A 23,554-nucleotide genomic window follows, 5' to 3' on the forward strand; every position below is an offset into this window, starting at 1 on the left:
GATAGTCGATTTTGCAATATCTAGATTTAGGTTCAGAAATAGTATCCTAGAAAACCCCAATGTGTTCAGTTTCTTATTTCTGTTTCCCAGGAGACTTTTAGGAATCAGCCAGGACAATTTGATCAGCCCCTCTGGTTTTTTATTCATTTGGCCCGTAGTGAGATATTAATCCCACATACTTGTCTCCAGCTTACTGACTCCCGCTTCCCTTCTAATAATGCTTTTGGTTACTGCGAGTTACTTGAAATATTTCCTTGAAACTTATTGAATTTGTTCTAATAAGGTAGGGTCTTTTAGGTCCTATTTGCAATCCAAGAGTAATTGTGGTTTTTACTTTAGCCAGAAAGAGTTTAATTGCAGCTGGGATAAACTGGGCTCCCTTAGTGAAGAAGTACCTTTGGATGGGCATTTGTCGATTTTGGGCATTTCGGGTAACATAATCCAGGTGAGCTTTTCTGCTCCCTGTGGATTGGAACACAATTCTAGGTATTTAAAGAATTGACCTGTTCAATAGATTGCTCTCCTAACCTCTTTTCCTGCATTTTTGGATGTTTAGCGAAAGGAAAGGATTTTGGTTTTGGTATGTTTATAGTTAGGTTTTCTTCCATACAATAGTAGCTAAGACTTTAAAGCTCTTTTAAGGGCCATTGGGGTCAGGGATAAATCGCTGCTCATCCGCAATAATAGTACATTGTGTGTCTATTTGCAATCTTGGGGGGTGGTAAGAGGGGTTACTCAAAAATGGTATTAAAGAATTTATATAATAATTGAACAATGTTGGTGCCCAAAAACACCCCTGCCTGACTTCCCTCTTGACTTGTACTTCTTTGGATTCATGTCTCTGATAACTACATCTAACCCTCAGACGATTATTTTCGTGAGCTTAACAAGCAGCAAAAGAATGTGTTATCAATCGTGCTGTTCATTAATTTATCCCACAATTTAGCTCTGGAAACATGTCACAAAGCCAGTTTGAAATCTATAAATGCTACATACAATGGTTGCCCTTTACTGGAATATTTCTCAAATAGGTGTTTGCAAAACCAAGGCATGATCTGTATTACCTTCCAACCCTAAACCCTGCCTGCTTTACCTTCAGGATCCCTCTGTTTCCAGCCAGTCCATTAATTTGTCTGCAGGGTGTTTGCATACAGTTTGCTAATCTGGCTGAGAAGACTAAAGGTCAAAATTTGCAGTGTCATTTCTTTTCCCTTTTTTGTTATTGGGACTATGTTGCCAGACCCAGTCAGATGGCATCCTCCCTGATCTATCAATGGTCATAAAAAGTGTGGATAACACAGGACCCACCACATTCAAGTTATTTTAAGTATCTCGCATAATAAGGTTCGCACCAGGGGCGCCTTGCTTGGTTTGAGTTGATTTATCAAGCTCTTAATTTCTGAATGTGAGACTGGAGGCCAGAAGGGCAAGAGTGTAGCTTCAACATTTGTCCTATGTGTGATTCCTCAGTGTTTCCATATAGCTTAGTAAAGTGAATTTCCATATGCTAGCTGGTATCTGAAACATGGAATTTTGACGTTTTTTGGGAGGATAACGCAACCTCTTTCCAGAAAAGAGTAGAATTCCTAATGCTGGCAACTGTTATTAGTCTGTCCCAGGAGGCTTGTACAGCATTCCTTTCTCTCTCTCTAAGTAATTGTTTGTAATAATCTTTTGCTTCAAAAGGTCTGGCAAAGACATTGTGATGGGTCAGTTTATTTGTTTAAATTGATCTTTCAATGATGTCCATGCTCTCTGCCAATCTGATCAAACCAACTTCTCTGATCTTTTGTTTTTATCTATTGTGCTGTTTTTGGAACAGAAATAGAAATGTTCGAATTAAGCTTGTTAAATTGTTAAAGCCTAACAAGTATTGGTATCCGCTTTGCCTTCTCTATTCATTGTAGAGCTTCCCACTACATCACTACTAAGGAATTCTGTTAAGGGCCTCAGCTATATGTGGGACCATTTAACCCATGTAGTATAGATTTCATCAGGCTGGGCCAATTCTTTGACAACAGGCAAGAACAAGCAGTCAAAAGGCTTTAAACTTAACGTACCAGAAAGTGATCACTTTCAGGGCGAACAGCAACAGAGAATTTATGTATAAATGGGACTAGTTCTTGCGAAATCCCTATAATCCAGTACTGAAGGTCTATGCCCATCCAATGGGTTGTATTCTGCTGGATAGTCATCGTTTGTGGAACCGTTCCGGATAAACTAGTTTAACTCCTCCAAGGTTTTTGCAAATATAGACCTCTGAAGTCGCAGACTGTATCCTTAGACTGGCGACGTAACAATGGGTGATAGTTAAGAATGGTAGTGGTTGACAGTTAAATTTGGAGAATAAAGTAGCATCATTTGCACCAATTCTTGCATTGAAATCTCCCGCCAGTATAAGATGGTTACCGGTGTAGTGATAGTGTGTTTTTAACAAAACCTTCTCAATTTGTCCCAGACCTCTTTTATATTCATTGCCCTTGCACGGGCGGTAGTATATAAACATTAATCAGGCATGTAAATGATTCTTACATGGTAACACTATTGCTAAGGCATTTGGTTCAAGGTGGCTATTTATATATCTGGTTTTTAATGAAGTGGATATAGGACACCTATCCCCACAAAGTGACCGTGGCCTTTACTGGCACTGCATCCAAACCAATTGATTGTTAACCCTCCACATACAGTTCTTTCGCTAACCAGGGTTTCTTGGAACAGAATAATGTCATGTTTGAAGAAGCCTAAAAGAGGGATCCTTACTTCAGATTTCCATCCAGCACTATTCCATGAGATTAAAGTTAATGGGGTGGGGGCCGATGATATTATCTGCCCATCAGTTGTATTAACAGATGATCGATGTCTTTTGACCCGCTCGTTGGCTGGATTTTCTCCGTTTCTTATTTGTAGTTGTTACAACATCTAGAAGATGGTAATGGTGTTATTGGTTTATCCAGTGATCGTCTTACAATGGGAGTAGGTGTATTAATGGTAAGGTGTTATCGGCTGCACAGAGTAAAGGGTGCTTTAGGGGTCCCACACATTAACGATATCAGGGGTTTCCTCGGAGCAATCGGGAGTCTTTTTAGATCCTTTTTGGGTGAAGTCAATGTATCAGATATGGGGAGGTGGAAGGTAAAAGTTCATTGATGGACTTAGTTGCAACTGCTACTGAGCTTAGTGTTTAACTTAACATTTTCTAACTTATACAAAATACGTTGTTGTTTCTTCGGGAGAAATTGAGTTGAAAAGTTGAACAATTTCTCCCCTCGTCATCTAATACATTAGCGGAGATTGTTTTGTTTTTTTATTTCCCTCTTTGCTGTGACTCCCTTCTATCAATCTCCATTCTTGTGGAGTTTTCAGTAGTGGTAGGACATTGGTGTGTGGAGTACCTTCGTTGGAATGATTGCAAATCTTTTTAGCAATCTTTTGTTGTCAAAAATCAAAGTTGGAATAAATAATTCCTAAAAGTCACAATACGTTCTCATGGTACTATTCCATGTGGGCAACCAAATTTCAAGAAGCTCACTGGCGTTACACTCTTCGTGTGTAACAGACAGACAGTGATTGAAGTGCCATGCTTTTATGCGCATCTACCACTGTTATATGAGTTATTTACTATTTGCAACCCAATCTTATTTTCCTGTATGATTAATTGTCTTTGGTATTTGCCTTTTGTGATGAGTTAGGTTTTGCCAGTTTTTAAGTTGGAGTTCAGGTTTAGAGCGATCAAGTACTTCCTCTGCTTTCTCATGTTTGGAGGTTGGTTTGGGTTTGGGCTGGGTTTAGATTTCTCCGTAAATCTTTTATCCCATCTATTTTCTGGTTAATACTTGTCCGTTGTTCAAAATTGCATTACTGTTTTGGCCGTTAGAAGACAGTTCTTGGCTACCAATTCCAAGTCTCTCTTCACATCTTTGTGCCATCAGGGACTGAACTTACTCTATGTGTAGTACTTTCATTTAACATAGATTTTCCTCCTCAGGTGTGGATGGGCAGGGGAACTTAAGAATGAATTTGAAATATAATCAACAGAGGTACTATCTATGTTTTGAGTAGTAGCAGATCTTCCATTCTCAGTTGTCTGAGAGTGGAGGCTGCTTTTGAAATTTCTGAATTTCCTAATTTCCCTCTGGGTTTTTCTTAGTTTTCCTACCTCTCTTAGATTTTACTGTTCAGTTCCTATGGTTGCTCTCCTCTTTCTTTAAGATTACTTTTCATTGTCATCCTTTTCCTGTCACCATCTTCTTTAAATTTATACTTATCGCCGCCGCCGAGTATGCCGCTCCAGGGGGCTAGGGAGCGTGGGGCTTGGGCCCTGGTGATTTGGCTCCTTCCCGCCCTTCGCCGCTGCCGCCCGAATGCGCCGCCGCCCCGGGAGGCTGGGGAGCGCTGGGCTTTTGAGCCCTGGTGGTGCTGCTCCTCCCCCGCCTTCGCCGCCGAACGCCGCCGCCGGGAGAGCTGGGAGCGCTGGCTTTTGAGATGGTGTGCTGGCCTCCTCCCCGCCTCGCCGCCGAAAGACGCCGGCCGCGGGAGGCTGGGGCGCTGGGCTTTTTGAGCTATGGTGGTGCCGCTCCTCCCCCGCCCTTCGCCGCCGAACGTCGCCACCTCCGGGAGGCTGGGAGCGCTGGGGCTTTTGAGCCCTGGTGGTGCTGCTCGCTCCTCCCCGCCCTTCGCCGCCGAATGCGCCGCCGTGTTATGTATATTGTTGCAGACTACATCTGCTTCATGCTAGTGCCTTAATGTTGCCTCCGACTGTATCTGGATTATATTCTATCAGAGGTTTTCGGAGCATTAGAAACGAGAGGAAGGAAGGGGTGTTTCCTCCCTATTTTGACTCCCCTGCCATTCATTTTTTAAAATAATTGTGCATTGAATTTAAGTAAATCACCTTATTACTGGGAAGAAATCAAAAAGGTTGTTTCTGCAAGCAGGGCTATGAAACTGAATGTCAAAAATTTAGTTGGAAGACAATACTCCCCATCACACCTTGCACACACATAACACAGGAACAAAACAGCTTGTCTCCATTTCTGTCAATCCAATTCATTCCCTTACTAAGGAGAGGGGAATGCATCATGTTATCGGCCCAGATCAGGTTATCAAATTAAGTTCCACCCTCCACCGAACCACTAGATTGAACGGGATGATTTTATAAGCCTCCAGCTGGGAAATTGTCTTGATCTTCATGATAAAAATTGTCAATCACTACAACATTTTTTCATCTCTCTATGGGAGTCTTTTTAATCAGCAGCTGCAATATGTGTGTGTTTGTGTGTAGGGTGGGGTGCATAAAACAGTGTTTTGTACAAAAACAATGAATACATATTTTTAAAAACTGCTCCCAAAATTACCCCCCCCCCCAAAATTAAAAAATAAAAGCAACCAACTTTTTAAAAAATGAGTTTGGTGTTGTTTTTGTGTATGAGAACAATATTAGCAAAGATTTACTTTGCTACTCACTACATAGCTAATCTAGAAAGTAGCAAATGAGTCTTCATTAATGGAATGCTGTTTGCCCTTAGATTCTGGAAACTACTTAAAAGCTAGCATTTTTCAGTTAAACCCTCTCATTGGCCCGGTATAGACAGGCCTCGTGGCATGTCTTGATGACATGCTAGGGTTGCCTCAGGGCATCACTTACAGATGCCCCACAACCCTAGCACATCTTTCATACGTCAAAATGGCGGCACCCTGTACAGATAGACGCCACCATTTTGACACGATGGACGCCTAGCGTCTGCACGTCACGGTGCCATAATGACATCGCAAACGCACCATTGGCACACTGTGGTGTCATTATGGTGCCGCAAAAGGAACCCACAAGAAAGCTGTGCGGTTTGTTCACTGCGGCTTCCTCATGAAGCAAACCAGGGCGCTGGCAGACTGCCCTTTCTGGGCAGTCTGTACCAGGCCAAAGTTACATATTATGTGCCTTTGTCTTTGTTTGTTTTTCATGTGTCTTTGATTGTACAGATTTCCAATTAGAGTGTACAGATATGTCTGTTTAACAAATCTGCTTTCTGCATGTTTAAAACTACTGACTATGGTTTCAAAATATGTTTCATTGAAGGGTCAAACTGGACAATATGTTTAGTACCTCTTTTGCAGGTGTGCTCCTGTAGTGTTAAAGACATCCTTTTGTCATAGCAAATTGTTTTTCCTCACCTACATATCTTGCAGTTTGTGACTGGTCATGGAGAGGTAAACAAATACTTAATTATCAAGTGTGATTCTAAGGCACGTATTTCTAAAGAGAACCCACTACAGATTTGTTTATTTATTTCATTTCATTGTATGCCACCTTTCTCCCAGAAGAGACCCAAGGCTTTCATACATTCTCCTTAACATTCTCACTTTAACTTTTTGACTTCTAATTTTAGACACTCAGCAAGCACTTGGAAAGTGGTGCATCACAATTTTAAAGTAAAATAGGTTCCTTTTGGCCATGAATCTTGTTGAGTTTTGGATGTGTACTTTTTTGGGTGGGGAATGAGAGCCAAGCCAGTGTTAAATCAAAGGGACAAGGACACCATCAGTCTGTGTGTCAGATCACATATGTTTGGGATTACATATGAATCATTGCCTGTTTCTCCTCTTGATTACAGACCCTTAATATAGTTACACCTCGAGTACGACCAGAAGATTGCAGCATTGGACTCTTACCAAGGAACCATGACAAGAACCGCTGTATGGATGTACTCCCTTTGGATCGGTGCCTCCCCTTCCTTATCTCCGTTGATGGAGAATCAAGCAACTACATTAATGCTGCTCTCATGGATGTAAGTAAAATTCAGAGCAAGGATTCATTTTGAACAGAAAATAGGCAACTATAGCCATCAACTGTCTCTCTCACAGTATCCCTATGCCATTCCTTCAATAGTTGGGCAGTGTTGGCAGTCTATTTTTTATGATAATATTTTTACACTCTTCCTCTAGGAAGCTCAGCAAATATTACACTGCCTCATTTTTATTCTGATAGGTATTTTAGGTAAGTAAGGTTTGAAAGAACTAGACATGATCCTAAAGAGTAAAGATATACAACAGAGCACTAAAGTTAGAATTGTCCAGTCCATTGTATTCCCCATCATCATATTTGAATGTAAGAGCTGGACAGTGAATCAACTAGATAAAAAGAAAATCAACTCATTTGAGATATGCTACTGGAGAAGAGTCCTGATGATACTGTGAACAACCAAAAAGACAGACAAATGAGTCCTTGGACAGACCAAGCCTGGACTCTTGCTGGAAGTCAAGATAATCAAATTGAGGCTGTCATACTTTGACCATATTGTGAATAGTCAAGACTCATTAGAAAAGACAATAACACTAAAAAGGTAGAAGACAGTAAAAAGAGAGGACGGTCACATGTCAGATGGGTGGAATCAATCAAGGAGGACACGGGACTGAGTTTGCAGGACCTGAGCAGAGCAGTGGAGGATAGGAGATCTTGGAGATTTCTCATTCGCAGGGTTGCCATGAGTCAGGATTGACTTGAGGGCAGACAACAACAAGAAGTTAGTTTGAAGAGAGCCAGCATGATGTAGTTGTTTGAGGGCTGGGCTAGGATTCTGGGAGATAAGGTTTCAAATCTAAGCCATCATGGGAATATTCTCTGAGTTTTAGAAGAAAGCATTACAAATCTCCTCTATACAAATTTTGCAAAGAGAGCCCTGTGATAGAGTTACCATAAGTCAAAGTCAGCTTGAAGGAAGAGAACAACAAAAAGATGGGTTGAAGAAGTTGACTGGCCACATTTCATGGCTGAACACTTCACATTCAGCATTCTACCCCTATGCAGTACTAATTGTGACAAACAGACAAAAGATCATTCAGCTTTTGTAGCTATAATGATGTAGTGGTACCATAGTAGTGAAAGCTACTGTGTTGTCTTCTTCTCAGCTATAAAGAAGAAATGTAATGAATACTTGTATATTTTCCCACCTTTGACAAGAAGGGGTATCTCAATTCATCTACATCCGCTTGAGAAAATTGCCAATTTCCATGAGATTTTTTTGCATCTGGCGACTTTTTTGTGAAAGAAAAATGTATTTCAAAAACAGAGAAGTTCTAAAAGTGCAGAAAATATTTTTGAGGATTATCCATTTTTGGCTAAAAAGTTCCCTGAGTGCAAAATGATGATGATGATGATGATGATGATGATGATGATGATGATGATGATGATGATGATGAAAATGCACAAAAATGATTCTTATTTCACACAACAATGAGAAATTTTTTTTAAATTATTAACCCTTTTATGAGAGTACAAAATAAGTACATCTCTACTGTAAAATGACTGACCACTGATGAATGGAAGAGCCATTACTTCCATTCAAGATCTTTGTTGTTAATATGCAGAAGCTCCCAGGTTCTATATCGACATTTTTGGCAGAACTGGTAAACATTCCTTTTTTTAAATCCTAGAGTGCCACAATAGAAAGTGATGCTTAAATATTTATTTAATTACTTGTTTCTTCATTTATTGGTCCCCATTTGAAAGTGAATTGCTTTATTTTGATCAGATTTATCTAATCTGAATTAAACCAATTGAACTAATGTATGCAGTGGAAGTTAGTCTAAGTCTACATGAGGGAAAAAATGAATTCCCCTTGAATCTGTGCCACTTAGGGCACACGATGCATGGCATTTCCTCCAAATCTCGCATTATCAGAACACATGCTGCAGGGTCCAATCAGCAGCAAACTTGGAGTTAAAATTCCTTAATACAGATTTTAAAAACTCACAGTTTTCTGCAGTGTTTCTAAGAAACTGCAGTGTTTCTTGTATGTGTCCCATTGATTCACACACTGAATTCAGGGCAGGCAGGATGTATCACAGACACCATGATTTTCAGTCTGCTCCCATCACTACTGATTTTCCCACAGTTCCAAGACAGCTTGCTCCCAGCTTCCATTTACCTTCCCTGCCTGGAATGATGTTAAAATAAAGATGTTTCCTGCTTTGAGGCACCTGACACTTTGTTGTGATTTCAAATCATGCACCGGGAGCAGCACAGAGGAGGGGAAAATATCATTTGAGGTAGTTTTTCCCTTCTCTGCACCACTCCAGCAGTGTACTTAGAGATCACAACAAGGTGTTTGGGCACCTCACGAACAAGAAAAAAAATCTTCATTTTAACATTATACCAGGCAGAAAAGATAAATGGTAACCAGCAGTGATCTGTCTTGGAGTTGTGGGAAAGGCAGCAGCCATGGAAGCTGGCAACATACCATACCAACATCCACAGTATAGTCAACTGTGACTCCAAGGCAGGTGCAAAACAGAACAGATGGTGATTCCATTTGGACTTTTTCCATAAGTGTAGACTTGCCCATACTTATCCTTTTGATTGTTCACATGTGAAAATTTTGTAATGGAGAGTTGATTAAGGGTAGAATATAAAATATTTTAGAATAAAATACAATAGGTACATATCTTTTTGCAGATTTTGAAATAACCACAATACAAATTAATGTGCAAATGGAGGGGATTTGTGAATAGATACCTATGATACTAAGCCAGATTGAAAATAGTCTTCTCCATTCATTTCTGCTTGCTCTCCAACAGTCTAGACAATACTTAGCTGTACATAAAAAATGTTTCAGGTAGCTTTCTATACTGCAATGAATGATATTTCCTAAGAGTAGGCAGGATACAGCTAGATAGCCAATACAAGATGATTACGAAATGTAACAGCACAGTGAAGGAGAAAAAAATTACCCACTGGCATGTGTCCTCTTTCATTTCCTTTTGCTAACGCTGGAACATCTTTCCTATATGAGATATGCCTTATCTTTCAGCTGTTTTTGTACACTCTGTATAATCCCTGAAGCCTAATATTAATGGAGATAAACCACAAGTATACTGGGCCTGTAAAGCTATATTTTTCTTCCTTCTCTATAGTTTAACATGTATGTAGTTGAGGGTAATATTATTGTGAGACTTCTGCACAGTCAAATGTTTCTATTTGTTATCAAAAAGTTTAAAAAAAGAAGTCTTAAGGTACTTTTAAATATAATATATAGCCTTGTCCAAGTGATTCAAAGCACTATGATAGTAGGTACGTATTTGTTATCTAACAGTTGAGTGAGCAAAGGCCTTTACTGCTTCACTAAGCAGAAGCTGTTTTCTGCACAAACAGTCTGTGTCTAACTCTGACTTGTGTAGTTGTCAGCAATAAAACTGTTGTCTTTTTTTACATTTACAAAAAATCCACAGTGATCAATTCCACTACAAAGCTCAAGTAATTCTCATATATAGGGTGGCCGCATCATGCGCAGGCATGTCATATGCGGGCGCGTCATACGTGGCTTCCAGCATGTGCTGGAAGCTGCCCCAGAAAAAAGGCTCATGCGCCCCAGAAGAAGTAATGGGGTGTGCGACTGGGGGGTGTGCTGTATCCTTGCAGCAGGCACCAGTCCCATTACTTCCAATGGGGCTTGAGCTTACACATTTTTTCTTTTACGCGGGGGGGGGGGAGATCCGGAAAAATTTGTGGCCTTCCAGAGGTTATTGGACTGCAACTCCTGTGTGACTTAGCAAGCATAATAGTGAGGGATGATGGGAATTTTAGTCTGGACAACATTTGATGGGTCACCAGTTGCTCACCCACTGATGTGTAGACCAGTGGTCCCCAAACTTTAGTCATCCATGTGTTTTGGACTTCAGCTCCCAGAATTCCTGGCCTTTGAACAAGGCTGGGATTTCTTGGAGTCCAAAATACCTGGTGGAGTTTGGGAACTTCTGTTGTAGTCTAATATAAAACAGTGACCAGTAAAATGTTGGTGGAAAGATGCAAGAAGAGGACATGATTGTTCTGCAGCAACAATGTCACAAGATGCCAAGTAATTTGTCTGACACAAGATTCCAAGTAAAGGTGGAAATTGGTAGCAGTTGGTGCTGACTGATTAGGAAGATCTGTCAGTCACTATACACATATTGGTGCCCTTAGCTGGTCATCACTGACAAACCTAAACAATGCTTTCTCTAGTTCACTTCTTTTTATTTCATTCTCATACCGGGGGTGGGGGGGGGGGTCCAAAGTTTTCTCCCACTGTGTGAAATAACAAGAGGTTTTGGGGTTTTTTGGGGGAGGGGTTTCAAGAATGGGCATTTTAGGCCCTTTTTTTTACAAGATGGGTACAACATTTTTGAGCAAATGCAACTTTGCTAGTGCTGCTACTTGTACTGCTGATAAAGATGATGACAAAATGTTTCTTTTCACAGCAATGAAAATGTTGCAGTGGTTTACAAGTTTTTCAGTGTATTTGTCAGCACATACTTTCTGGTTCAGGATAAGTTGTGAATATTCTTTACATCTCTGCTGTGTCATTATGTTTCTTGATGCTGTTAAGTCTCTCAGCAGACATTGGGTTCTCCTCCTGCTTGTTGACCTGCCTCCCCTGCCACTCACTGATGGCAAATATTCCTGTCTCTTACATTATGAAATATCACCTCATCAGTCACAGCCACAGCCACTAGTTATGTCACATCACTTGCATTTTCAAGGAAAGCATCAGTGCAATAAGAGTGTGATGCCACCAGTGTCCTCAGGCATGCATGTTGTGGCACACGCACACACACACATATTGCAGTGAATTTTCATGTGTTGGTGGATAAGAACATTCACACGAGAAATCTGAGGCAATCAAAGATTATTTTCAGAAGTGCTGTGAAATAGATGGATATATTTTTCTTCTCTTTTGCAAATAAATGCTGGCAATTAAATTTAGCTGGCTGTATCTGCTGCTGTTTGGTTGTGGTTGCTAATTTTTTAACTGTCTGCTTTTCAGACTGATCCCATATCCTAAACCATGAACATCACACAGATGTTCAGAAGGGATTGCTTACACATTTAAACTGTGAGCCACAGTAAAAATGGAATAATAACTTATGTATGTAATCTCTTTTTACGCTAGCATTTTTATATACTCTGAAGCATGGAGAAAGCCCAGAAATATTATAAATATGCATGCTGGTGATGACATTGTGGATAGATGATGACCTGGCATTTCTAACTAATTGCTTGTGGTTAGATTTAACAGAAGTGGAATTTGGAAATGTGGTTTCTGTGGATGGGGGATTGTGTGATTTGTAGTCCAAAATGAAATTTTCAAGATCTAATTAGAAGCAGTCATTTGTTCTATATCCTTAGCAGTTCTGTAGATGAAAGAATATTAGAAGGTGTCAACTGTTGACCATAATATTGCAGGCTTATGATATAAGACACCTGCTTTCTTTGCAGCTCTGCACAGGAACTTTATATATGAGAGAAAAATATATTCACAGAATTGAAAAGAGTCTCATGGGCCATCAAGCCCAACCTCCTGTTCAATGCAGAATTTCCAGCTAAAGCATGACTAACAAATAACTTTCCAGAAAAGGACATTTGTTTCTATTGAATTTCATTTTATTAATTTCTGCCAAATTTTCATGTTTATTTAGGTCCTTTGGAATTCTGTTCCTATCTTCCAATGTGTTAGACACCCATCCCAGTTTTGTGTTGTCTGCAAACGTGATAAGGACCCCACCCTGTCATCAAAGACACTGATTAACATGTTGTAGACTAATGGACTGAGGACAAAATAAAAATGGCTTTAGGATAGAATCCTGAGTCATTCCACACAAAACCTCCTTCCAGTTTGAAGCACAGCCTTGCTGTTTGAAGGCTGACTGTACCTACCTGTGTTTTCCTATCTTCCTTTTGGGGGGTGGGGGGGTGGAGGAGGCAGGAAAGATGAGGAGGAAGGAGGAAGAGGGAAGAGGAGATAGAGCGGCAGTGGTGGTAGGCAGTAAGAGGAGGAGAAGGACGAAGAGAAGGAGGGAAAAGAGCAGAGGTGGAGGCAGCAAAGATGGCAGGGTGAAAAAAGAAGAGGAGGAGGAGGCAGTCCTTTGCCACGTGCTGTGGTGAAAGCAGTGAGGCTGGCTTCGGGGGGGGGGGGGAGTCTCATTGTCCCCAATAGTAGCACAGCTGCATGGCCGCACCACCATTGAAAACAATGGAGTTTGAGCGTCTGCGGGTTTTGGTATCCACGGGGGGATCCAGAATAGATCCCCTATGGATAACAAGGCCCCACTGTTCAGGGTGACCAGATGTCCTCACCACAAATGAGTTCAAGGCATTCAAGAGAAATTGTAGATATTACACAATAAAAGCTAAAGACACTAATGTAAATGTGTGCTTCATAGTTGTGCTCAAAGTAGAGGACATTTTGGAATTCCTCCTGGACAGGAGGAAGAAATGTAGGACATGTCCTGGTAAAGGTAAGTAGCCTTGTTGTTTGAGGGCTGATTGTACCTACCTGTGTTTTCCTATGTTCTTTTGGAAGATGAGGAGGAAGAGCAGCAGCAGTGGCAGGGGGTAAGAGGAGGAGTGCCTAAATCATGTTAATCATGACTAGGGGTGTATCCACCTCAATCCATGGGTTAGAAATATTCTTATGTCAGCTTCTGTTGTTGTTGTGTACCTCCTAGTTGTTTCCAATTTATGGCGACCCTAAGGTAAAACTACCATGGGGTTTTCTTGGCAGATTTCATCAGAGAGGGGTTCCTATTGCTACCCTGAGGCTAAGAGAGTGCCTTGGGTTTTTCCCGCAGAAGTCCTGCCCCAGAAGGCAGAAGTCATTGGGCACTTGGTCTCTAAAAGATTTGCCGTAACTATCATATAGGAATAGTGACAGGATTGATAGTTGTGTTCTCTTCTTGTAAATGACATAGAACCAAAACAAAAAAGGGGATGATGTGCATGATTACTGGACCACACAAAAGTGATAAAATTACCAAAAGAGGTTTCAGGTAGCTTTTCTCCCCAACAATAAGTAGTGACAGCCCCATTACAAATTGTCCCCCTGCCCCCAAGATATTTTCCAAGAGGAATTTCTATTCAGCTTGGACTGAATTGTTAAACAAAGAAGTAAACAAGTTCTGGTTAGATCCCAGAAGCTCATTGTGTAAGCTTCAGCAGTTCTTTGGATCCCAGCTTCACTGATTTTAGTATCTTTAGGAAATGGAAAGTCCTGTTTCCAGCTGTCACCTTCATTCATTCTTCTAATTATTATTATTATTTTGCTGGCTTCTAACACATGCATAATTCATAAGGGATAATCCTTGTTCTTATGCCACTTTTCTAATGAAATATCTTCATTGGGATCCAATTACAATAGCTTCATTCTTTCAGTGTGCAGTGATAACAAGGATATGAGGTATGGTTTGTATAATCTGGTTACATGGATCAGTTTGTCTGCCCATAGCCTCCTAGGCTTTAAGATTTTTCTGAATAAATTATTATTGATTTTTCCCATTAGCATTAATCTTTTTTCTCCCTTTCCTCCCCATCCGACTTTTGACAGAGCCACAAGCAACCAGCTGCCTTTATAGTTACCCAACATCCATTGCCCAACACTGTAGCAGACTTCTGGAGACTGGTGTTTGATTATAACTGTTCCTCCATCGTGATGCTGAATGAAATGGATGCTGCACAAGTAAGTAGAATTTTGAGTATGTAAATGGCTTTGGCCAAAGATAGTGGCCAAAAAGTAAATTCTAAGATTCTTGCAAAACTGAAAATATTTTTTTTCTTGTGATCACAAGATTTAAGTTAAGTCTTTCTTGACAGTCTTGGCCTCTTCTATAATTTGTTTCTCTTTTTATCCTTGTTTGTGTCCAGCTCTGTATGCAGTACTGGCCAGAAAAAACATCCTGTTGTTATGGGCCAATCCAAGTAGAATTTGTATCTGCTGACATAGATGAGGACATTATCAATAGGATATTTCGGATCTGCAACATGGCAAGGGTAAAGAGAAACCAACCTGTTTTTCCATGAGCCTCTGGATTTTAGGCAATATACCTTTAGAAGGAATTCATCCTTGTATGTTCCATTCTTTCTCTTCTCTTCTGCCTGTTTTCTTTGACCTTGTTTCCACTTATTGCTGAACCGGTTTCTGTGAATGAATCCAGAAATCAGTTCAGCAATAAGCATGGTTCCCACTATTTGCGCTGGAACAAGAGGAGTGGCATAAAGGTAGTGGGAAGCCCCGGCCATATCCCCTGTCATCAGCCTCCCTGCCTCCCTTACCACTCCTTACCTGGGGCACTGGCTTCTCCTCAGGCTTCTATATCCCTGTGGGCTTCTTCCGCTCGGTGACCTCCTTCCCAAGCTTCCCTGCTCGGCCACCTTCTTCCTCCGTTCCCAGCCTCCCCATGGTCGGGGAAGTTGGGAAAGAGGTCGCAGGAAGCTCACAGGGCTTCCCCTGATTCCCTGAAACATTCCTGTGACCTCTTTCCCAGCTTCCCTGGGAGGCTGGGAATGGAAGAAGAAGGTCGGCAAGCAGGGAAGCTTGGGAAGGAGGTCACTGAGCGGAAAGAGCCAATGGAGGTTGCAGAAGGTTGAGGAGAAGCCAGTAGCCCAGGTAAGGAGAGGCAAGGGAGGCAGGGTGGTCGGTGACAAGGGACATGGCTGGGGCCCTTGCAGCTGCCCCCTTCTGTCACAGCCAGGCGGATTCAAATCTGCCTCTCTGATTCCCACTTGCGCCGGGGCATGGATTCGAAGCCGCCTGGTTCCCACTTGGGCTGAATCAGTTTATTTTTAAATGAATCAATTCAGCCCGAAAAACACCCCTTTTTGACACAGGTTAAATGGGGGGAAATGGGCCCCTTTTCGAATCTCTTCAGTGATTCGAATCAAGTGGGAAACATGGTGGTTTAAACTGGATCATTTCAAATCTTGATCCGGTTTAAACCATAGTGAGAACAAGGCCTTTCCTTCCATATGGGGATATTTCATCAGATAACTTAGGTTTATTCAGTCAGGTAAATACAGGAAAGAAAATCAGAGGAAACAATGGTTTGCCGAATAGCCAATGTAGTAAAGTAATTTCTTGTTCAGGTAGATAAATTCATTGCCCACACTGTATCAGAGATATCAGTATGCAAAGGGATCTTGTAGCACATTTGAGACTGTGTGAAATAAGTTGTAGTGTAAGCTTTCATAGACCTGGGCTACTGCCTGGTCTACTGAAGTGTTGTTCAGGAATATGCAAAACTTGTGGGTATGGAATTTTTATGGCTATTCATATAGACTGATTATAAAGGTCCTTCCTGGTTAACACCATGCATGTGAGGAGGTAGACCAAGTCTATGAAAGCTTATGCTACAGCTTTTTTCTTTCAGTCTCACAGGTGCTACAGGATACCTTTGCATTTGACATTCAATACTAACACATCCATGGGGCTGTACAAACGTCTTCAGCCAAATCGGGGCCACAGCAACCTCACACTGTGGCCCCGATGTGGCATCTGGAGGGTGAAAAAAGGAGCTGCAAAAAGCAGCTCCTTTTTGTGTCCCCCAAAAGGCACCATAGCTGCAGCAGTGCAGCTGTATGGCACCCCTTCAGTGCTGCATCATTTGGACGCAGCGCCAGAGGTGTGTCATGATGCTACGTACTGTCTGGAGCAGCGCATGACATCATGGCACCCTGGTGGCATCATCAAGGGTGTGCATCATCTGGACACGACACCCTGACTCCATCCCCAGATGGACACAAAGTGCCAGTCTGTACAGGGCCTATGTCTCTGAATTGCATCAGAGATAGTTTACTTATCAATAGTATACAAACATACAAAATAAATGTGCTTTGCTGTGATTTATGGCAACCTTATCACAGGGATTTAGGCTAAGAGAGTGTCATCCAATACCCACTGGGTTTCCATGTCAGAGTGGAGTTTCGTAACCTGGTGTCTTGGAGTCCTAGACCAAGACTCAAGCCACTATGTCAGCAGACTGCATTTTTTGCCATTTTCTCTCTTGAGGAAATCTCAGTCCTGTTTCCAACACAATTATCCTGCCTCTGCAGTCTTATCTCTAGGCGTTAACCACTCATGATATATGATCCCTTTAGCCATGAACATGATAGAAAATGTTCCTGCTAATCTTTTATGTATCAGTATTATTCAGTCTTCAGGAAATGGCTAGTGTGTACACACTGCGAGTCTTGAATAATAGTTTCAGAATTTTCTGTAGTGCTAATGCCAGAGTAATCGTCACCACCACAAGTAAAATGTCCCATACAGTTAATTCCTAATATTCTATTTATTTCTTCTTAAAAATTAAATTATATGGGTGAAATGCGGGGAGAAGTACTGTGAAAATCCACTTCTGGTTCCAAAAACTCAATTTCTTCAAAATGAGAATGAAATACTAACTGAAATAAATGCTTCTGGAAATATTCCACAAGGACAAAAGACACATTTCCTCATTAGAATAATTTCAGAGTAAAGGTGGAAGTTGTGTTTACGGTTCTTAGGTTCCAATACCTGGACGTATATATAGAAATGTGTGTAAGGTTCCTTCACATAGATGGACCAATATATAATTCTTATTTATTTCCTTTCCTCTTAGCCACAAGATGGGTACCGTATTGTTCAGCATTTGCAGTATATTGGCTGGCCAGCATATAGAGATGTTCCGCCTTCCAAGCGTTCTCTTCTGAAAGTGGTTAGGAGGCTGGAGAAGTGGCAGGAGCAGTATGATGGACGAGATGGACGGACAGTAGTTCATTGCCTGTAAATACTTATACTTCTTTAAGAAATAACTGCTGATTAAGTTCACCTTCACGGATCTAATAGTCTTTGTTCCTTTGATGAAACATCATAACCAGTATTTGTACATGTACATAAAGAAACTCGGCTGACCGAACCCAATTATTGAACAATACATTAGATACTAGGGCTTGAAATCATTACTTGGTTGATTCAGGTTGGAGGGTGATAATGATAAAATAAATATTCAAAGATGCCAGCTAAATAAATGAGAAAGGAGCTTCTGTAGTGTCCAGAAACTCTGATGAGGAGGATCCTCCTCAAAACCCTTACTCAATTTTTCCCACTCCTCAAATAGACTCACCCCTTTTCCTCCCCTCACCACACGGCTGTTAGGCACACAGGGGCAGAAACCCAGGGAATGCCACCCCCAGTAACTGGTCTATCTGATGGTTTTGAAATAGACATGCCAATGGAATCTATCCTCCATTTTAGTTTATCCCATGATGTCCAACTCAGCATCATTACAGGACACTGTAATGATATGATCATGTACAGGACATTGTGGGAAATTTGAATGATGGCTAGATCCAGAATGTATATATATCTCTTGGAAATCTGCCCCCTGTCCCAAACTCAAGGAGAGCCATCCTGAACAACTTGCAGAGAACTACTAGGAAGTTTCGGAATGTGCTAGCATCAATGTGTGATGGTTACGATTGGCAACCTTCCTTAGTCAGATCCTCCCCCATCTCATCATGCCCACACAACCACTACATACCTGGCTGTGTGGATGGAAGGTAAGGAGCAGCATATTCCTAGATGGGACCTAGTCTGGTTGGACCTCTCATCTGTCAGTCCTGTTAAGCCTATCTGAAGGTGTTGTAATGAAAATGCCAATGGGATGTAGCCTCCATTTCAGTTTATCCCATGATGTCCATTTCAGCATCAATTCAGGACACTGTGAGAATTTTGAATGGTGGCTAGATCCAGACTGTATACATGCTACTTGGAAATCTACCCCTTACTCCAAAATGAAGGGAGGCCCAAAGGAGTTCTCATTAATGGGCTTTGCCTCCTGTCAAAGAGGCCAGATACTCACTCTGAGCTTTGATTTAGTTCAGGACCCAGACCTTATGGCAAGATCTTCCATATTCCAATATTTTTGATTGATTGGAGAAGTAGAATGACATGTAGAACCTGCAGAAGTATGAACATCTCTGTTTATATAATTGCAGAGCACCAGTTTGAATGTTACCTTTTAGATTGCCTTGAACATAGAAAATTCTTTAGACTAGATTAAAAGACTTCATAAAACCTCTCTTCACTTCTGTCCTAGGAATGGTGGTGGCCGCAGTGGCACCTTCTGTGCCATATGCAGTGTATGTGAAATGATCCAACAGCAAAACATCATTGATGTGTTTCACATAGTGAAAACTTTACGGAACAACAAATCTAACATGGTGGAGACACTGGTAAGTATAGACGAAGAAAGGGGGTATAGGACAGTGCATTTCAGATAAGATGCTTATAGTATGAAACTGTTTAAATTAACTTCTATGCTTCAATTTTGGATACCTTTGCTTTTTTATACAATATGCATGATTGCCAATTTTGCATTTTCTTCCTTTCTTCATTGAATTATGCAAACAATAACAACAGAGTGAAATTATCTACACAAAATCCTGTTAAATAATCTTGCAAATATGTAGGTTGTTCTAGTTGTAGTAGTTGTTGTTGTTACTGTTTTTGTTTATTATTATTATTATTATTATTATTATTATTATTATTATTATTACACTTTTATTATATTTTTATTTCTTTTTGTTTCGAAAGTCAGGTGCTCCTACATTTTCCTGCTCCCTCGTTCTTCCTCCTTTTTATGTTGCAAAAGACTAACATGGCTACATCTTTGCAAACTATTTAGTTACATATACATCATGACACTTATTTTCAGCTACAGGACAAAATTAGCACATTTCTTGTAATATAGCAATCATAATATCCATAAATGTAGCTCAAGAACAAGCCCATTGGTATTGAGGCTTCATACAACAGTATTGTACGATTTCATATAGAAAGGCTGGTGTGTGTTATTTTCCTCAAGGGAAATTAGTGAAAGTTTAGAAATACTTCTGTGATGGCTCTTGGAGTGATATGACTAGGGTTTAAACAACTAGACAATGCTGATGAATACACAGGAACTGAGGAAACTATAGTTCAATAAAGTAACTTTCCAAGCTCTGAACATAACATTTATTTTGTGGTGAATACCAGTTTACTAAATGGGACCTACATTTAAGAAATTTGCATAGGTTTGTGATCTTAAGAGAAATAATAACTGGAAAGGAATTGGGCAGTTAGAAAACTTTTATTAGTCTTCACTTGATATCATTAGTTTCTATTAGCATAAGATAGCTAGCAAGGAGTTTTTAAAATTTCATGTTTCTCATACACACACACACACACACACACATCTCCCAGTAAAGTACAGTCCATTTGCTTTTTGTGGGTTTTTCAGGCTATGTGGCCATGTTCTGGAAGAGTTTATTCCTGATATTTTGCTGGCACCTACAGTCCATTTTTCTGCCATCATTTAAAGGCCTATAGTGCCTCATTTCACACTAATGCCTTTTTCAGTACAAGCAAGAACTACACAAAGTTTTTTGTGGGTTTTTTGTGCTATGTGGCCACGTTCTAGAAGAGTTTCTTCCTGACGTTTCGCCAGTATCTGTGGCTGGCATCAGATGGATTTACCTATGTGTTGACCTGCCACTCAGCAATAGATTCAGTGGATCTAATCTGGTTAGGACTAACCAATCGGATTTTCACTATGGACTTTATTAATGCTTTGAAGTATAAGAATGCATGCTGTTATAGAAACAGGAGAAAAAGTATCTTAAGCATAACTGTTTTCTCCTTCTGCTCTTCCTCTCTCTTGTTCTTTCTTTCTTTCTTTCTTTCTTTCTTTTTTCTTTCAGGAACAATATAAATTTGTATATGAGGTTGCACTGGAATATTTGAGTTCATTTTAGCCTGTGAGGGCAGGGAGCCTGCTGAATTTCAAAAGCCTTGATGTTTGAAGGACACCAGTCCCCTCCCCTTACTTCAAAGGACTAGTGAGATGAAGAGTATAAAGTTCTTCACTGTTGAGTGAAAGACCTGGTCAGATCTCAGTGCCATTGGGAGGAGGAGGGATGTACTGCTATATGCCTTCCAGAAGATCTCTTGCTTTTTAAACAATCAACTGTATGAACTGGTAAAGCAAGAGCCAGACTGGAAAATTCTGCTTTCTAATCCCCTCTGACTGCTTCTCTGCCATTTTGGATGTGCATTTTTGTTTTTCCTTGATACAAATGAGAATGGGGGAAAATACTTGGATAATCCTTCATCTTTCAGCTCTACTTTCTGTTTCCCCCCCACAAATCCTCACTTTATGTTTTTAATTTCATCTATCAGCCATTTGGCAAAGGAGGAAAGCTTCAGTAGACACATATTAAAGCTTTCAGCACACTAAGCCTTTGTGATCAGTTTCTCAAATGAAAAGGCCACTGTCATGAAGCTGTAAATTCCTGCCTGCTCCCATTGTCTCAGAAGCAGGCGATTGAGCTAAGAAGCTGCTGGTTAATTTTCTGCCTTGGTTGTTACACAATGCTAGTAGATTTCCAATGTTCTGCATGGGTTGGTTACATCTTAATGATTCATATCAACTGCAGCATTTCAGAAGCAGTCCTGTAAATTTGTACCTCCTAGCCAACCGAAAATTAGAACACCCTAAAATTGCCATCATCTTTCCTAAATTGTTCTTTGGTTTGGACTGAAGTTAATTTCATGTTACCATAAGTATTTGTTTGTGTGCAGTGTTTCTCTTAAAGCTGGTTGAAATGAAAGGAATGGCTTATAAACCTGCTGGGTTATAAGTATATTGCAGTAAACTTATCGTGGAGGTTGTTGCCATCATCTATTCAGTCTTTATTGTAAAGACAGGTTCTGCCATGCAAGAAGTGAAGGTCAAGATGGTAGGCTTATTACAGACATGATTAATAGACACTGATCTGATAAGATTGAATGATGGTTTACACCTTGTGATGAATAGTATTTTTATGAAAAAGTATGTATTTATTTTGAATTTGAAGAACAGTCAAGTTGACCTTTGCAAGTTAGATTTGCCAATCATATTTGCCCAAACAAGGAACACGATAGAGTTGTAAGTATCTGATCTTGAAACCGGAGAAGAGAGATGGATGTTCTTTGTCATAGTCACTGCCTAAAATAAAGAATGGCTTACATATTTGTTATCCAACATCTATCCAAACAATGCACTTCCTAATTGGTATATGGCAAAATGATACTTATGCCTCTTAACAGTAACAAAAGCAATGAACACTTTGTTTTCCCACTTATTTGAAAACCAGCTGAAGCATGCCAAGAGGCCCACACTTTTCATCTCCCAAATTAAGAACTGCTTTGCCTTTCAAAATGAGATGATCCAGGTAGGCATTTGAAAGCACATTGGTATACTGCAGGAAAGGATCAACATTATATTCTGCAGATTTTCTTTGAAATCTTAGAAAGCAGTTCTTGGAAATGAATACCAGCAAATTCTGCCATGTTGACTCAGGTCAACAGTGATATTTTGAAGCTGTACAATCATATATACACTGGGTAGTACAAAATGCCTCTTTCATTGTAGACTGTGTGCCCTGCTGAAACAATATAGCTATTACAATTTTATACAGTTATCCATCATTAATTAGTCTTCCTCTTTCTTTGAAAAGGTGTGGAAAGGGGGCCAATATGTTATAGCCCTCTTATTCAGCCCAATTCATCATGGTTATTAGAGCTGGATCTGTGCAGCATTAGAATCCCGGATCAGATTGGCTGCTCTACAAGATCCAATGGCTCAAACTTGGCACACAACAAATATAACTAGCTGAAAGGTAATCTTGACCTCCCGGAATCCTTCAACTGTGTCAGCTTATCATGAGCCAGGTTTTTGGTCACCACCACAGATGTGGTATGACTGTTTCTTAACAATACTTCCTTTCCAAATGGAAATGAGACCCTACCTGCATAAGCAGAGTGTTTAATTTTTGCAGTACAGATCACCATTGCTAATCCACATGAAATCAACATAATAGTTTATTACACCCCCATTTGAAAGCACAAGTTTCTGTAAACATTTAAACATATCTGTTCATACATCTTTAAACAGATGTATACATTTTAGCCCTGAATTTCTGAATAAGAAACAACTAAATAGCTGGTATGGGTGTTGCTGCTTTGCTTGGCTTGCTCATTTCAGTTTCATGTCATGGGAATAGGCTTGCACTTTTAACAGTTGTATTTCATATAGGTCTCTACTGTTGTACTTCTACCCTCTGGTCATTTTATTAATAGTCAGGCACGCAAGACCTAAAACGTATTGGTTTAGGGCATTTGAAATATAGTGTTAATTTCTTTAATTATTTTTTAAATTAAAGAGTAAAGCAGTGATAGTTGCAAGACATCTTAATTTAGAAGACACTTTTAATTAGTAATCCTTTTGCTCCCAGGACATATTTTTTCAAGTTCGTGGAAGGATAAAATCATTAAATCCTAGTGAAACAATCTAAGCCTAAAATAACTCAGAAGTAGCTACAGAATTTGTAGCATCCACAGCTAGGAATGAAATCTTCCTGGAAATGCTAAATGTTTTCACAAAAAATGCCACAAACAGGCTTGATATTTGCTTGAGACGGCACTTTTTCTTGCCCAGCCCTGTTTACTGGGCTTAACCACTGTTGGTTACTCTCACATGGGAAACGGGATCATAATAAGCAGCATAATGTGTGTGCTTTCCTGAATCTTCTTTCCATAGGAATGATTGTAGAATGAACAGGCAGTGTGCCATCTAGGTTTTCTAGTTTCAGTGCAGAGGGATCATGTTGGGAAAATCCCAGTCTTGTACAGAAAAGCCGTAGCTATATGCCCAGTTTCATGACACATTCCCATGAAGGGCATACAATAAGCTAGAT

At 40.3% G+C, this 23,554-nt stretch overlaps 1 protein-coding gene across 1 annotated transcript in view; it reads left to right on the plus strand.

Annotated features, from left to right (window-relative positions):
* Window positions 1-23,245, plus strand: part of PTPRT (protein tyrosine phosphatase receptor type T) — a 771,767-nt gene extending 748,522 nt beyond the window's left edge. Inside the window, exons 29-34 of the mRNA XM_042464568.1 lie at window positions 6,609-6,782; window positions 14,352-14,483; window positions 14,669-14,794; window positions 17,398-17,561; window positions 18,877-19,012; window positions 20,519-23,245. Coding sequence (XP_042320502.1) covers window positions 6,609-6,782; window positions 14,352-14,483; window positions 14,669-14,794; window positions 17,398-17,561; window positions 18,877-19,012; window positions 20,519-20,572 — 786 coding nt within the window. The 3' untranslated portion in view covers window positions 20,573-23,245. The remainder of the gene's footprint in view (window positions 1-6,608; window positions 6,783-14,351; window positions 14,484-14,668; window positions 14,795-17,397; window positions 17,562-18,876; window positions 19,013-20,518) is intronic.
* Window positions 23,246-23,554: the final 309 nt, after the last annotated feature.

The sequence above is a fragment of the Sceloporus undulatus genome, chromosome 4 (genome assembly GCF_019175285.1).
Source record: "Sceloporus undulatus isolate JIND9_A2432 ecotype Alabama chromosome 4, SceUnd_v1.1, whole genome shotgun sequence".
Lineage (NCBI taxonomy): Eukaryota > Metazoa > Chordata > Lepidosauria > Squamata > Phrynosomatidae > Sceloporus > Sceloporus undulatus.